Raw genomic sequence first — 14,499 nt, 5'->3', positions numbered from 1 at the left:
TTATTATTATTATTATTATTATTATTATTATTATTATTATTATTATTATTATTATTATTATTATTATTATTATTATTATTATTATTATTATTATTATTATTATTAACATGTTACACATTGCACCGGCTCCACAGTCCATCATACTACATAGTTATGATGTTATTTCTCATTAAGGAATCTGACAGCCATGGATAAAAACTGTTCATCTGTTTGTGCAGCTGTTTGTGCAGCTGGCTGTACTTCTATATCTCCTTCCCGATGGCAGGAGAATAAAGAAGTGGTGACCAGGGTGTGAGTCGTCCCTGAGGATTTTCCTTGCTCTTCTAAGGCAGAGACCCCTAGCGATCTCATCTAATGGTGTCAGGGGACAGCCCACCATGTTTTCTGCTCTGCTCACCACCCATTGTAATGTTTTTCTATCCATGGCTGTCAGACCAGCATGCCATACCATAATGCAATAAGTGGACCAGTAAAAGGAGATCATCAGTTGGTCAAGCAGCAAAAACAAAGAAAATTAAAGACTTTGACAAAACAGGAATAGAAAACAAAAACCACAAAAAGATTGAAAAAAACCACATTGGATTTTGTAGAAAAAGAGGATACCTCTCCCCAATCAAAATCAATTTATCCAAGATCAAAATAAAACTTCCCAATCCCTGCATAAATGGGGGTGTAATGAGGCATTGTAAAGGGTTTTATGTTGTGAACTTTAATGTTGTAATCCAGCCGGAGTCACCTATGTGTAAGTTGGATGGCAATATAACTATGTTTCATAGATAAATAATAAAATCACAGATTCTTGTGCCTCATTATATTTTCCCTACAATTCAGATGGGGCCTGAATAGGATAATGTAGCATTTGGGGAAAAAGATGCAAGCCAAGAGACCAGCCCCAGAGGCCAAGATGGAGAAGATCTCCACGGCCACCATGGACTTCCCTTTGGTGCTCAGGTAGGTGGGGAGGAATGAGATCCAAACACTGCAAAAGACCAGCATGCTGAAAGTAATGAACTTGGCTTCATTAAAACTGTCGGGCAACTTCCTAGCCAGAAAGGCCACAGTGAAACTCACAAGGGCCAAGAAACACAAGTAAGCAAGGACAGCGTAAAATATCAAAGCTGAGCCTTCATTACATTCCAAGATGGCCTCTCCTACCAAGGAATGGAAGTCCATGTTGGGAAACGGGGGAGAGGTTATCAGCCAGGTGGCACAAAGAAGTGCTTGGACCAGAGGACAGGCTATGACAATGGAGTTGGTCAGTGGTTTTCCTAAGAGATTCCTTGTCCTGTTCCCTGGTTTGGTGGCCATGAAGGCCAGAACCACCATGACAGTTTTTGCCAAGACAGAGGAAATTGCAAGGGAAAAGAGAATGGCAAACGCAACTTGTCGTATGAGACAGGTGAATTTTCCAGGTTGACCAATGAAGAGGAAGGAGCAGTGGAAGCAGAGCAGGAGGGAGACCAGGAGGATGTAGGTGAGATCTCGGTTGTTGGCCTTGACAATCGGTGTGTCACGATGTTTATGAAAAACCACCAGAACTGAAGATGTGAGGACAGAAAGGAAAAATGATAGAGAAGCCAAAATGGATCCCAGGGTCTCTTGATAGGTGAGGAAGTGGATCTTCTTGGCAATGCAGTGGTCCTTGTGCTTGTTGGGATATTGGTCTTCTGGGCAGGGATCACAGAGAGATGCACCTGAAATCAAGAGTCAGCGTGAATTTCATGGTGAATCAACAAAGGCAAATCATTGATCCATATTGACAATGCTGGGAATAAATTAGCCAGAAAAACAGATCTGTTCTCTGGCTCAACTTCTCTGCTTTATGCTTCAAATCCAGGCATTCAATCTTTTTCTTTAGTAGGAAGCCTATTAATTTTGCCCAGAAACAACCCCCTATTAAATTGCTGAGGAGCAAGAAAAGGGTCCTGTGTGGTAGCACATCTTAGATTCACGAATTGAGAGGGTCTGCTGAATATATGAATATATTGAATCATAAAAAGCAGCCTACCAAAACTAATATTTTCCCATTGAATGACTTCCTGGAATATCCACCTTGGACATATACTCTACCTGTCTGATTAGAAATGGTCCCTTCTGGACAAGGGTCACACTGATAGCAACAAACTTCCTTGCCTTCTGGGACACTCTTCCTCTCTCCTGCCTGGCACCTCTTTATTCCACACCTGGCAAAGGGCACTTTCTGAAAGAGAAATATTTGAGATGGCCTAAGTAATAAACACGCTTCATTTGTCTCTTTTTACAATTCTGTTTCTTTCATTAGAATGTCTTCAAAAGAAATGGTTTACCAGGGCCGACCAGAGGGATAAGCTCCAGAGGGACCTAGGCAATGGCAATCCTGACCCATGAATGGATGCTGGAGATTGGAACTGAGACCTCAAAATGAAAGGAAGGCTTGTGACATGGAGCTACAGTTTTTCTAAAACAAAGAATTCGGAGGATCCAACTGAATGGGAATGGTCCATGGAAATCATTCTTGCTTTAATGGCATCCTGGGTTCCAAGCAGGAGTTCTTCCCAATCTTACCCCATCTTGGACAAATTGCAAATGTGTTAAACTCAAAAGTAGATTTTTCATCAAATCCCTGAATTTCTTTCCTGACTGAATAGATCTGTTTCCCAATTAAAAGGGTGTTCTGCTTCCCCTGGAGTGAATGACTCCTTTGCTGAATTTATAACATTTCCTTCCAGCTCACCTTTGTGACCCAGATGATTGCATCTGAATTAATGGTGAAATCTTCTCCCGGGGAAGCTGTGGAATCTATTTGTCCAACTTTCATGGAGACAAAAGATTGATTGGGGAGGAAAAGCCAGTTGAGAAGATCATAACCAGAAGAAACCAATCCACTTTCTGAGAAGGAGATTTCCTTTCCAGCACTGTTGTTGAACTTGATGTTCCTCAGATAGGGAAGAACCTGAAAGAAAAGAAGCCGGATTAATTGACTGAACACCACACATGAGACATCCTGGTTTCTATCATAATGTGATGGCCATCAGCCTAAGAGATCTGTATCTGAGAAGCTAAATGAATTCCCTTGATGGAGATTAAGCAATCAGAAGTAACATCAGATATTACTTCCCCAAAATGGTGACACGTTCTCTTTATCTCTGGATATTTGTATCATGGCTCCTTCAATTCCAGTCTTACAAGAATGATAGTTATATACATTTTAATGCCATATTCCAAATTACATTGTGTAGTTTTGCTCTGTGATACTTAGGAAGATGTATTTTTAATTTTATTTGGGCCCATCGTTTTGTAAATGACAAGTGCATTTTAGGAATGATTAAATAATTTCTATGGGATCTTTTGTGCTCTCTGAGTCTAGTTGTTTTCTTGCAGACGTTTCATGACCTAAACTAGGTAACACTGAGAGTGATATCACTCCCTTCTAGCACTGATGATGCTACCTAGTTCGGTCATGAAAAAGTCTGCAACCAAAGAGCACCAAGGATCCCTCATTTCAGCTCTGAGCTTTAATATTCTCCTTTACTGGTAAATATTTTCTATCATAACATTGTACAATTTCACTGACTTTCTCTAGCTGATGGTAACATAGAATGGAATGAAGAAGTAGATCTGACCAAGAGGGGCCACATGGAAGGTTTGTCCTGCCCTGGTTTGTCACTTCATTGTCCAGAGAGGAATAATTTAGCCTTTGATGTTGAAAGTCTGATGAATTTCAGACCAGGAACCCATTAGGACCATATATTGAATCTTCTTCTGCATATGCTGAGGTTGACAGAGGCTGAACACAACAAACAAAGCAGTACAAGAAACAGCGTACTAAAAAATGGCATGGAATAACAAACAATTCTAAGCCACAATAATCTAAACCAATGTTAAAATGAATTGAGTGTCTTTTTACAGATTGGATTCAGGCTACTGACTGAGAGAAAATGAGGAGGTTCTACAAAAATTATTTTTAATAATTGCTGTCTTAATCCCTTCTTAGATACATTGATAGCACATAGATATTTAACCAGCAATTCAAGGAATGCATAAAGGGAGTTTCCTACCTAGAGATCTGTGGACTAGATAAAAAAAATCACTGAGTTTACCTGCCATGACTGAATATTTGAGATCCTCTTTCTGAGCCTCATCATGGTTGCTCGTCCTCCAGATCCATATATTGCAAGCAATGCATGTCCCACCGAATAAACAGCATTCAGGATATTGTAACTTTCACCTTCCATGCTTGTTTCAAATAAAATAGATGGTAGATTCTGAAAGTTCTCCTTTCCTGTACATTTCTTTCCCCGCTTTGGAGTGATTTTGCCTGGTTTATGGAACCTGCAGCCAAACAATATTTCCCAAGTTTGCAGGAGAAAGACGTCCTCTTGTGGCTTCAAGGGGTCTAGAGACAGGAGGAAAGGACTGAATTCTGGGACATCCCCAGTGTGGGGCCTAAAATGCAGAGCCCCATGGAAGGGCTCTACTGCTTTCAAGATGTCTTGATTCCTGGCCACACTAAGTTTCCAATGGGAAGTTAAGATCCAAACTTTCCAGAATGACGTCTTCCTCAAATGTTCATATACACTGATTGCCATCTGTACATTTTTAATACTATTGGGGTCTCCAAATAGAACAATCACTTCAGCTTTAGACCAAGTCTCCACAATATGAAGTAATTTCAACATTGTAGTAGCAAGAAAATCTGATTTCATCATTTCAGTGAAGGCCAAACAGATCTCCTTCTCCTTCAGCATTGGCACCAGAGATGACATGAAACCTTCTCCACTGTCACCTTCAGGGGCAATAATCCCAACCCAGTTCCACTGGAAATGGAGGAGCAGCTGGACTAAACCCACATACTCAGCAAAATCACTGGGATTAATCCGGAAGAAGGAAGGATAAATTATTCTGTCTCCCTGAGTTAACTCAAAGCCAACGCCGAGCTGGAGAAAGTGAGATTCTTGAGAGATTAAATTTTAGGGGCCATCATTATGTGGATTATGTCAGAAGCCAAGGGAACCATACATCAAATCAATACCGAGATATTACATACTGCACTACACTCTTATGAAGAATAGATTAAGAAGGAATTCCTCTTGGCAAGTACCACATTTCAAAATTATCTCACCTATCACTTTTGGCTTCTATAAAAACATATAATGACAGAAAAAATATAAATATACGTCCCCCAAAACACCACCTTTGTTTTCCACCTTTGGCTTCTGGGTGTGCTTCAGTTGTTTGTCTATCTGACACTGTATCCAATAAAGCCTCTTTACCTGTGGGACCTTGAAGATGCTGAAGATGGAGGCCATCTGCCTTGAGGATCTGGGATTGAGATCTCCGATGACAGAGAGCAGAGGGTCCTTCGTGTCACATTTGTAACCTGGAACCATTTGGCCCCTTGTGGAGAGCAGAGAGAGGCTGTTTGAGCAAATCTCCATCTCAGTCTGAGAATTGCTGTAGATGTGGAAGCCAAGGGTGATGTTGGAGGGGAGAATTAGATCCTTGTTGACTTCTCTGACTGCGAACACCAAGGCTCTGAAGTGCTGGTAGTTCTTGGGTATGGTTCTACAGTGACAAAATCATTGGGGAAATTTTAAGGAAAGTTTGTGTGTGCTGGTGGAGTTTAAAAAATGTTCTTTGTAGCAGGAAGTTTCAAATTCCATCGGGTTTATTTCATTGTCAAGGCTGTTCCTTGATTAATGGCCTTGACAGAAAGGAGAAAATCCTGTTTCCCCATTCCATAGTTCATTTGATACCTCCCCCCATCAACCCTTCCCCCTTCAGTTTGCTTCAGTGATGGTAATCCTTCCCAATCGCTTCTTTTCCACCCTAATTAATTTGTTTTCCTCTTGAAGCAACTTCTTCAGGTCTAGAAACCATTGCTGAGCACAAAACAGATGGATTTTTTAACTCCTCCTCCACACTATAAATGGATTTGACCTCATCATTGAGTTTTGCATCAGGAGTTTTTGACCAAATTAATATTGTAAGTCAACTTCTTCACGAAACCAGTACAGTTCCTAAGGCGTTGTCCTTCCTCACTTTTTTGGTGGCTTATTTGCTTCCTGATCAAGAGTACTGGAACAATGGAGAATTCTAGCCTATTTTTGGTTCTTTATTGAGAAAAACACAAAGATCTGAACTGTGCAAGGATACTGCAAACATCACAAGAACAAGTATTTCTGAAAAGAGTCCCTGAATACAAGGCAAAGCAAATAATCATTTACATCTTTCTCCTTTGGGTGAAACTTACAAAATATTCTCCAGAAGCAGAGATGGATCTTCTTGAAAGGATTGGAAGTTGATTTTATGTGTACTTCCAAGGGCAACATTCCCACCAATGATGAGATCACCAGGCCTGTAAAAGTCTCTCTTAGTCTGTAAAGTGTTTGTCAACACACATCCGGTTTGCATCCTCTTAGCAGAAGTTGGAGGCAGGAACCAGAAAAGCAGCAACAACAGCAGGAGGAGAGGCAGCCCAGTCATTCTTCTCACTTCTCCTCCTAGATTTAAAAATGGTTGCTTTTTTTGCAGAAGTTGAATCTCAGGGAGGACTTGAAATCTCAGCAGAGCTTTAGCACAAGAGAAATAATCTGTGCTACCTGATGGCCCCAAGGCCAATTTATATGCAACCATGTTTCCTCTTACCTTACCTCTTGCCATCTGAGTCTCAGCAAACCCAGGAATTGGCTCTTTGCAACACAAGGCAAGGTGACATGTCCTGCTCCCACCAGGAGAACTCCGAGGATCTAATTTAAAGCAGCTTTTATCTTGGAAAAAAAAAATTTTGTGTGTAGAAATCCATAGGGGACACATTAGAAATTACTGTTCTTCTGATAATTACATGGAAAAGCAATTGTTCTATTTACTGAGTAATAGCTACTCTTCATACAGCAGATGGAGAAAAATGAGTTTGCGTCTCCTGGTGTTAATCCACAGATCAGATGCAGTTGAGAGTCATGGTGAAGTTGGGTATTTGAGTTATCTGGAACTGAGTATTAACAGATTAACAGAGTTGGAAGGGACCTTGCAGGTCATCTTGTAGCTCCCCCTGCCCAAGCAGGAGACCCTACACCATTTCTGACAGAAGGCAGTCCAAGCTCTTCTTGAAACCTTCCAGTGATGAAGCTCCCACAAGGCAATTTCTGTTCCATTGGTTGATTGTTCTCACTGTCAGAATTTTTCTCTTATTTCCAGGTTGAATCTCTCCTTGATCAGGTTCCATCCATTATTCCTTGTCTGGCCTTCAGGTGCCTTGAAAATAGCTTGACCCCTTCCTCCCTGTGGCAGCCCCTCAAATATTGGAAGACTGCTATTCTATCTCCCCTGGTCCTTCTCTTCACTAGACTAGCCATTGCCTAGTTCCTGCAACCGTTCATCGTATGTTTTAGCCTCCAGTCCCCTCATCATCCTGGCTGCTCTTCTCTGCACTCTTTCTAGAGTCTCAATCTCTTTTTTATAGTGTGGTGACCAAAAGTGGATGCAGGATTCTAGGCATGGTCTAATTAAGAGTGGTCTTACCACTCTTATAGAGTGGTATTAGTATCTCACTTGATCTTGATTGTACCCCTCTGTTAATGCAGTTTAGGATTGCATTGGCTTTTTTTTGGCTGCCGCCATACAAGGCTTGCTCATAATTAACTGGTTGTCCACTAAGACTCCAAGATCCCTCTCACAGTCACTGCTATTAAGCCTGGTTTCACCCAGTCTATATGTGTACTTTTTTCTTGCCTAAGTGTAAGACTTTACTTTTCTCTACATTGAATTTCATTTTCTTAGAGAGGGGTCAGTGTTCAAGTCTGTCAAGATCCATCTGAATCTTGAGCCTATCATCTATTCCTGCCAGCTTAGTATCATCCACCTGTGTACACACGATGGAGTCTGGCCTCTTCTACAGTTTGTTTGAATAGTATAAGTGTTCATGAGACATAGTGGCACTTACCAGTCAGTTGTAGACCGAAAGATCAAATATGTTTAACAGAAAACTTTCTTTCTACATAGGGCAGCAGGACTCCGTTTGGAGAACTGGAAGGCATAGGATGAAAATGGTTGCATGATTGTTACTGATAAAAAGTTTATTTACTGCCAATAAAAGGTTTATTTACTTCATTTACTTATTCAATTTCTATATCTGCCCATCTCAAACAAGTGACTCTTATTGTAACCAGTTATAACATTTAATAAGGCATTATTCAATGGACATGTTCACTTTCTATTTATTTATTTATTTATTTTTATTTTTATTTATTTGTCACAACAATATATGTAGGTATCATACAAAAAGATTATATAGTATATAAACACATATATGAGTAAATATAGGAGGTATAAGCATATATATATATATAGGTCTTTGGTTGTTCGGGTTTTCTCCCGTGTAAAATTGGAAGTGTCTTGGCGACGTTTCGACGAAGTCTCATTCGTCATCTTCAGGCTTCAGCTTCGTGCTTCTGGGAGCAATGTGTGATCGCAGCTGTTTCTTCCTTTTAACTGCTAGTGGGGGTTTGAACTGATTGGGTGGGAGCTTGGCTGTGCTCTGATTGGATGGGGGTTTTTCTGTGCTCTGATTGGCTGGGGGTGTGTCCTGTGTTGGTGGGGGCTTGGTTGTGCTCAGTCTAATCTGTGCTGCAGGGGGATTTGAGCTGGTGAGCTGCACTGCTGCTGTTTGGCTTCGTGTTCGTGGTCGTGCTACATCTTCGTAGTGGGTGTCAGTCTGCTGCATGTATGGATTGGAGGGGTTTGAAGTGGCTAATGTTGCAGCTGCGGTCTGGCTTCTGGTCCTTGGTCGTGCTTCCTGATCAGTGTGGGTTTGGGTGTGCTTTCTGGGTGGATGTGTGGTGGTGACATCCTGTGTGGACCTCGTGAGTGTGGGTCTGGTGTCATTCCTCGTGTTAGGGACACGTTTGTCAATAAGGGCAGGTTTCCAAATGGCTGGTAGGCGCGAGGTATCATCTCGTTTGTTCATGCTGTGTGGGCGTTTTTCTATCTCGATGGCTTCTCTGATTATTCTGTTGTTAAAGTGTTCAGTTTTGGCGATAGTTCTGGTCTTTTTAAAGTCAATATCGTGTCCTGTGACTTTAAAGTGTTGGACCAGGGAAGAAGTTGGTTCCTCTTTTTTGAATGAGTTCTTGTGTTCTTCAATGCGTGCACTTATTCTTCTGTTGGTTTGTCCAATGTATGTGGTGGGGCAGGCGGTGCATGGGATTTCATATACTCCTTGATTTTCTAACTCAATTTTGTCTTTGGGGTTTCTTAGGATGGTGGATATTTTTTGGTTTGTGCAGAATGCTGTCTTGATGTTATGTTTGTGGAGGATCTTGCTGATTCTGTCTGTGGTGCCTTTTATATATGGGAGGAGGGCTGTGCCATTTTCTTGCTCTCTGTCTTGGGTTTTAGTGGGGGGTTCTTTTTGGATTAGTTTGGTAATCTTATTTCTCTGGAATCCATTGGATGTTAGTACGTTTGTGAGAGTGTGTAGTTCGGTTTTTAGGTGTTGTTCGTCAGCTAAGCATTTTGTTCTAGAGATGAGTGTCTTGGCTACGGAGTTGATCTGTGCTGGGTGGTGGTGTGAGAGTGCATGCAGATAGCGGTTTGTGTGTGTTTTCTTCTGGTAGCCCAGGACAGCATAAAACATGGTGCTTGAACCTTCATTGCATTCCATCACAATTTCCCCCTTCACAGGATGAAAGTCTAAATTAATAAATGGGGGCAGGGGAGATTGACAGCCGGGAGGCCCAAAGACCTGTTTGCACAAGGGGACAAGCCAAGACTAAGATCAGCTGCGTCCCCAAGAGTTTTCTTGCCCTGTTTCCTGGCTTAGTAGCCATGAAGGCCAAAACTATAGTGGTTTGTCAGAGGAGAAAGGTGAAGTTCCTTGGCTGCTTGATGAAGGAGAAGAGGAAGCAGAGCAGGAGGGATACCAGGAGGATGTAGGTGAAAGTGTCAGCTTATGAATATTCATAGACTGCAATATAGCAACAGGACAACCAATGGGGACTGTTTGGATACTGAAACAAAGTATTTGTTTGTATGGGGCCATAAGAGACAGTTTGGAGTCTGGGCGTGGCTTAGACTTGTATATAAGAGTTGCTTTTGGCCTCTGTAATGGCATCCTCTGTACAATATATTAGCCTCTGTATCTCTCCACTCTGTAAGGAATTGCTTCTATGAATATTGCTTTGGTGTTCCTGATTTTTATGCTGAATTCTGATGTTTGGTATTGTATATAAAGAAGTTTCTCTGATGTAATTTGAATCCTACTGAAGTTCATTTAATTGTGTCTGATTGTGTTTCCTGCAACAAACTCTGACAGAGAGCAATGGTAAGTGAGGGATGTGTTTCTCCTGCTTGGGGTCAATGCAAAGTCATCTGGTTGGCTGCCTGAAAGACAACTCTGGACTGAGTTCCCCTTCATTGTGTGACGGTCATAATTGTTTTTCTTAGCAGATGATTATGGCAATTGAGAAATGAGATCCTTTGAGCTAAGATCCTTCAGGATTTACGTGTGGTTGCTGGTTCATTCATTCATTCATTGATTTCTTCATTCAGGAAGAACATGTTCTCTGATCTTCTTTTGTTTTCGGCCAACTAGTAAGATTGGGGATTGGAGACCTGGCTATGCTCTGCTTCCATTCAGGGAGAGTTTCAGTCCATGGCGGTGAAAGATGGGAGGTCACCCCAGAGGGCTTTGCTATGTGGGGTGCTTCAGGGTCGACCCTCTCTCCCCCCCTCTCTCCCTAAGCATTCTTGTAAGTTCTTGAAACATCTAAGACTATCACACAACATTGTCTTCCTTCCTCTCTGTCCAAGATCAAACAATTTTGTAAGTATTCCATTAACACCCGTCAATCTATCCCCATAATAATCTGAGCGCATGAAAAAATTGCAGGGACAAATTAAGGGTGAAGATCCCTTAATATCCACTTCACATGGTCTTGTTTATGAATGAAGCACATCTATCTAGTCATAATGAAGAGAACCCTCTATACAATTTAATGTTTTGCATTCAAAATATACAGTGAGAAACGCTTGAATGAAAACATTAATAGAGAATCCTGCAAAGTCCCAAGAGCCCATGTGTACAAGTATGCTGCCAATATTTATTTGATTTTATTTTACAACATTTATATTGCCGCCTACTCTCCAAGGCAGCTTACACAGATATAAAAACACCATATAAAAGAAATTAAAATAATACAAAGAAAATAATAAAATAATAATAAATTCATAAAATAATAACCACCTACCCCCATCCTGATAATAACACACATTCGAACAAGCCAGTTAATGATTGAACCACGTCTCCAGGGCCTTCCTGGAGTGTTAGAGTGGGGAGGGCAGTCTAATCTCTGGGGGAATGATGTTCCAGAGAGAAGGGGCCACCAGGGTGGAATCCAGCGATGGCTTCCTGGGAAGAGGGTGGACCACAGCCTCCTTAAAGTGCTGGGGTACTACCCCCTCCTGTAGGGGAGCATTAATCACCTCCAGAGTCCACATGCATGACACCTCCCAGGAAGCTTTCACAAGCCAGGAGGGACATGGGTCTAAAACACAGGTGCTTAGTATTTTTTTATTATTTCTGTATGGATTTTCTTTGCCACTGTAATGCATCTTGATGCTTCTTTTCAAAGATTCCTTAAAACAAATAAAGAGACAAAAGTCCTGCTGGAAATCAACATTTTTGATTTTGTTCAAAATCAACCTGTATTACCAAATTGGGGAGACAGCCTGCCTGGGAACAAGTGGTTTTCATGAAAAAGAAAAGGGTGGGTGACTCTTGTAGGCTCTTCATTTATTAAATTTTTAGGCTGCCATCTCCCCTACACAAGGTGAGCAGCTAACAAGTATATTGAGATCAGTCACATCAGTTGAATATCAGTTGTTAAATGATTCTTAAACTTTAAACTTCTGCCCTCTTTTCTTCACTTTTGTTGAAATGCTTTTAAATTCTAAGCAAGCTCCAAAGTCAAAATAAAAATTCCCAATTCCTTCATTAGTCAGAGATTATTGTTCCTTATTGTGTTTTCTCTATGACTCAGTTTTGACCTCAGCAGGAAATGGAGACCAGATACAAGCCAGGAGACCAGCTCTGGAGGACAAAGGTGCTATCTGGGATCAATGGACATCTAAGAAAAGTAAAATAGGGAGTGTTTACTGCTGATAAATAGGCATATTGTGATAGGACACGCAACTTGACTTTCAGAGTGAGGGCTAAGAGGCACTCAACATGGAAGTTCTGTTGTAGCCTAGAAAGTGTGAGCAATAATGCTAGAAGGGACAGATGTTTTCTTTACAGGGAATCACTGAAAGAGGTGTTGGAATATCTTCTGGAGAGTTTCCCTCAGGTGGAGTGAAGGTTCAGATGAAGAAGAGAAGAATCAAGAAGGAATAAAGAAAGAGAAAAGCTAAAGCACTGAGCAAGAAACAAGAAGGAGGGAAGACTGGTGTCTTGAGGCCGTGCGGGTCTGGATGGGGAGGAACAGGCTCCAGCTCAACCCTTCCAAGACGAGTGGCTGTGGGTTCTGGCATCCCGGTACAGTCAGCTTACGCCATTGCTGACTGTGGGGGGCGGGGGGGGGGGGCGGGGAAATACTGACCCCCAGGGGAAGAGTGCGCAACTTAGGCGTTCTCCTGGACGATCGGCTGTCTTTAGAAGAACACTTGACGGCCGTCGCCAGGGGAGCGTTTTATCAGGTTCACCTGATTCGCCAGTTGCGCCCCTTCCTTGATCGGGACTCCTTACACACAGTCACTCATGCCCTCATTACTTCCCGCCTGGACTATTGCAATGCTCTCTACATGGGGCTCCCCTTGAAGAGCACCAGGAGGCTCCAGCTAGTCCAGAATGCGGCCACGCGAGTGATAGAGGGGGCACCGCGTTGCTCCCATATAACACCCATCCTGCGCGGCCTGCACTGGCTGCCGGTAGCCTTCCGGGTGCAATTCAAGGTGCTGGTTACCATCTTTAAAGCGCTCCATGGCTTAGGACCGGGGTATTTGCGAGACCGCCTTCTGCCACCGATAGCCTCCCAATGACCTGTGCGCTCCCACAGAGCGGGCCTCCTCAGGGTGCCGTCGACCAAACAATGTAGGTTGGCGGCCCCCAGGGGGAGGGCCTTCTCTGTGGCAGCACCGGCCCTATGGAATGAGCTGCCTCCAGGGTTACGCCAACTCCCCGACTTCCAGGCCTTCAAACGTGAACTGAAGACTTTATTATTTCACTGAGCGGGACTAGCCTAAGAATGTATTTTAGCGAAATTTTAATGGGTTTTAAATCGGTCTTGACCATTTTAGTGATTCGGCCACTAAATATTTGCTTTTAATTGTTTTTAAATAGTGTTTATTTATTATATTTATATTATATTGGTGTGTGTATTTTAATATTGGCTGTACACCGCCCTGAGTCCTCCAGGAGATGGTGCGGTATAGAAATGTAATTATAAAAAAATAAAATAAATAAATAAGACAAGATGGCTTCATGGAAGCTCTTCCATCAGTAGCTTCCTGAGGAAGAGGCTGAATAAAAAGAGCCAAAGGCCAGGAGTCAGATAACCAGGCAAACTAAAAGATGGACTGCCCTGATGAGAAGAGGCAAGAGGGATGAAGGCATCAACTGAGAAAAGCTGGGAAAGAAAATAATTGATTTTCTCCCTTCAGAAGCTCAAAGCCATGGAGTTACACTGGTTAGAAGGCAGTTTGGCAGTTCAATTCTCAGCGACTGAAGGTTGACTCAGCCTTCCATTCTTCTGAGGTCAGTAAAAATGGGGAACCAGATTTTTTGGGGACAATCTATAAACCATTTGGGAGGGCTGCAAAAAGGACTGTGAAGCGGAATATAAATCTAAATGCTATTGCTACTCAGGGAAATGTTTTTCCAGCATTTTCTCAGACGGAGCTGAGAGCTGGAAGAGGAGAAGAGTGGAGAAGGGCCTCCAGGAACAAACAAACAGGAGAGACAAAGGGAAATTAAAGACAGGCCAGAAAGAGAAAACAGAAATTAAAAAATATTAAAAGGCAGATTGAACTCCATAGGAAAAGGAGAATAGCTCCTTAGAGAGTGACAGAGAGCGATCAACTAGGATTAAGACAGAAGAAATATACAGGTCAGCAATAAATAAATTTATTCAGATATAGAATAGGAAGATGTGAAAATATGGTGAAATTGGACTTTAAAATTATATGGGGTAAATTAAAGGGTTACAGGAAATAGTATTTTCTATTTAAATAGTTTTAATATTAACTATACTATTTTAGTGCAGATTTAACTTCTGCACTACTTGAAGACATTTGTAATTTATAATTTATTTCTCTCTTTTTAATTTGCAACTTTTCATTTTGTATAATAAAAGTATTCCCCTCCTCCTTGCCACTGACCCAACACAATCCATTTTAGAGACTCTGATTAACGTGGGAAACTTTCCTGCTGTAAATTGATGGCTTATGGCTTTTTATATGATGGATTTATTATGTGATGAGTTATTTTTTTTAAAAAAAAATATTATTTCAGCTGCCCAGAGTCAT

General features: G+C 41.7%; 1 protein-coding gene across 1 annotated transcript; it reads right to left on the bottom strand.

The window, feature by feature from the left end:
- Positions 1-789: 789 nt before the first annotated feature.
- LOC131188455 (vomeronasal type-2 receptor 26-like) lies at positions 790-14,366 on the bottom strand. Its single transcript, XM_058163739.1, has 5 exons — positions 14,353-14,366; positions 5,253-5,544; positions 2,714-2,932; positions 2,071-2,200; positions 790-1,694 (listed from the first exon to the last, which is right to left on the bottom strand). Exons 1-5 carry the CDS (start codon positions 14,364-14,366, stop codon positions 790-792), a joined length of 1,560 nt encoding a protein of 519 aa, XP_058019722.1.
- Positions 14,367-14,499: the final 133 nt, after the last annotated feature.

Source organism: Ahaetulla prasina, chromosome 1, assembly GCF_028640845.1.
Source record: "Ahaetulla prasina isolate Xishuangbanna chromosome 1, ASM2864084v1, whole genome shotgun sequence".
Taxonomy (NCBI): Eukaryota; Metazoa; Chordata; class Lepidosauria; order Squamata; family Colubridae; genus Ahaetulla; species Ahaetulla prasina.
Note: the sequence above shows the minus strand (reverse complement) of the source record. Positions and strands in the feature narration are given on the sequence as shown.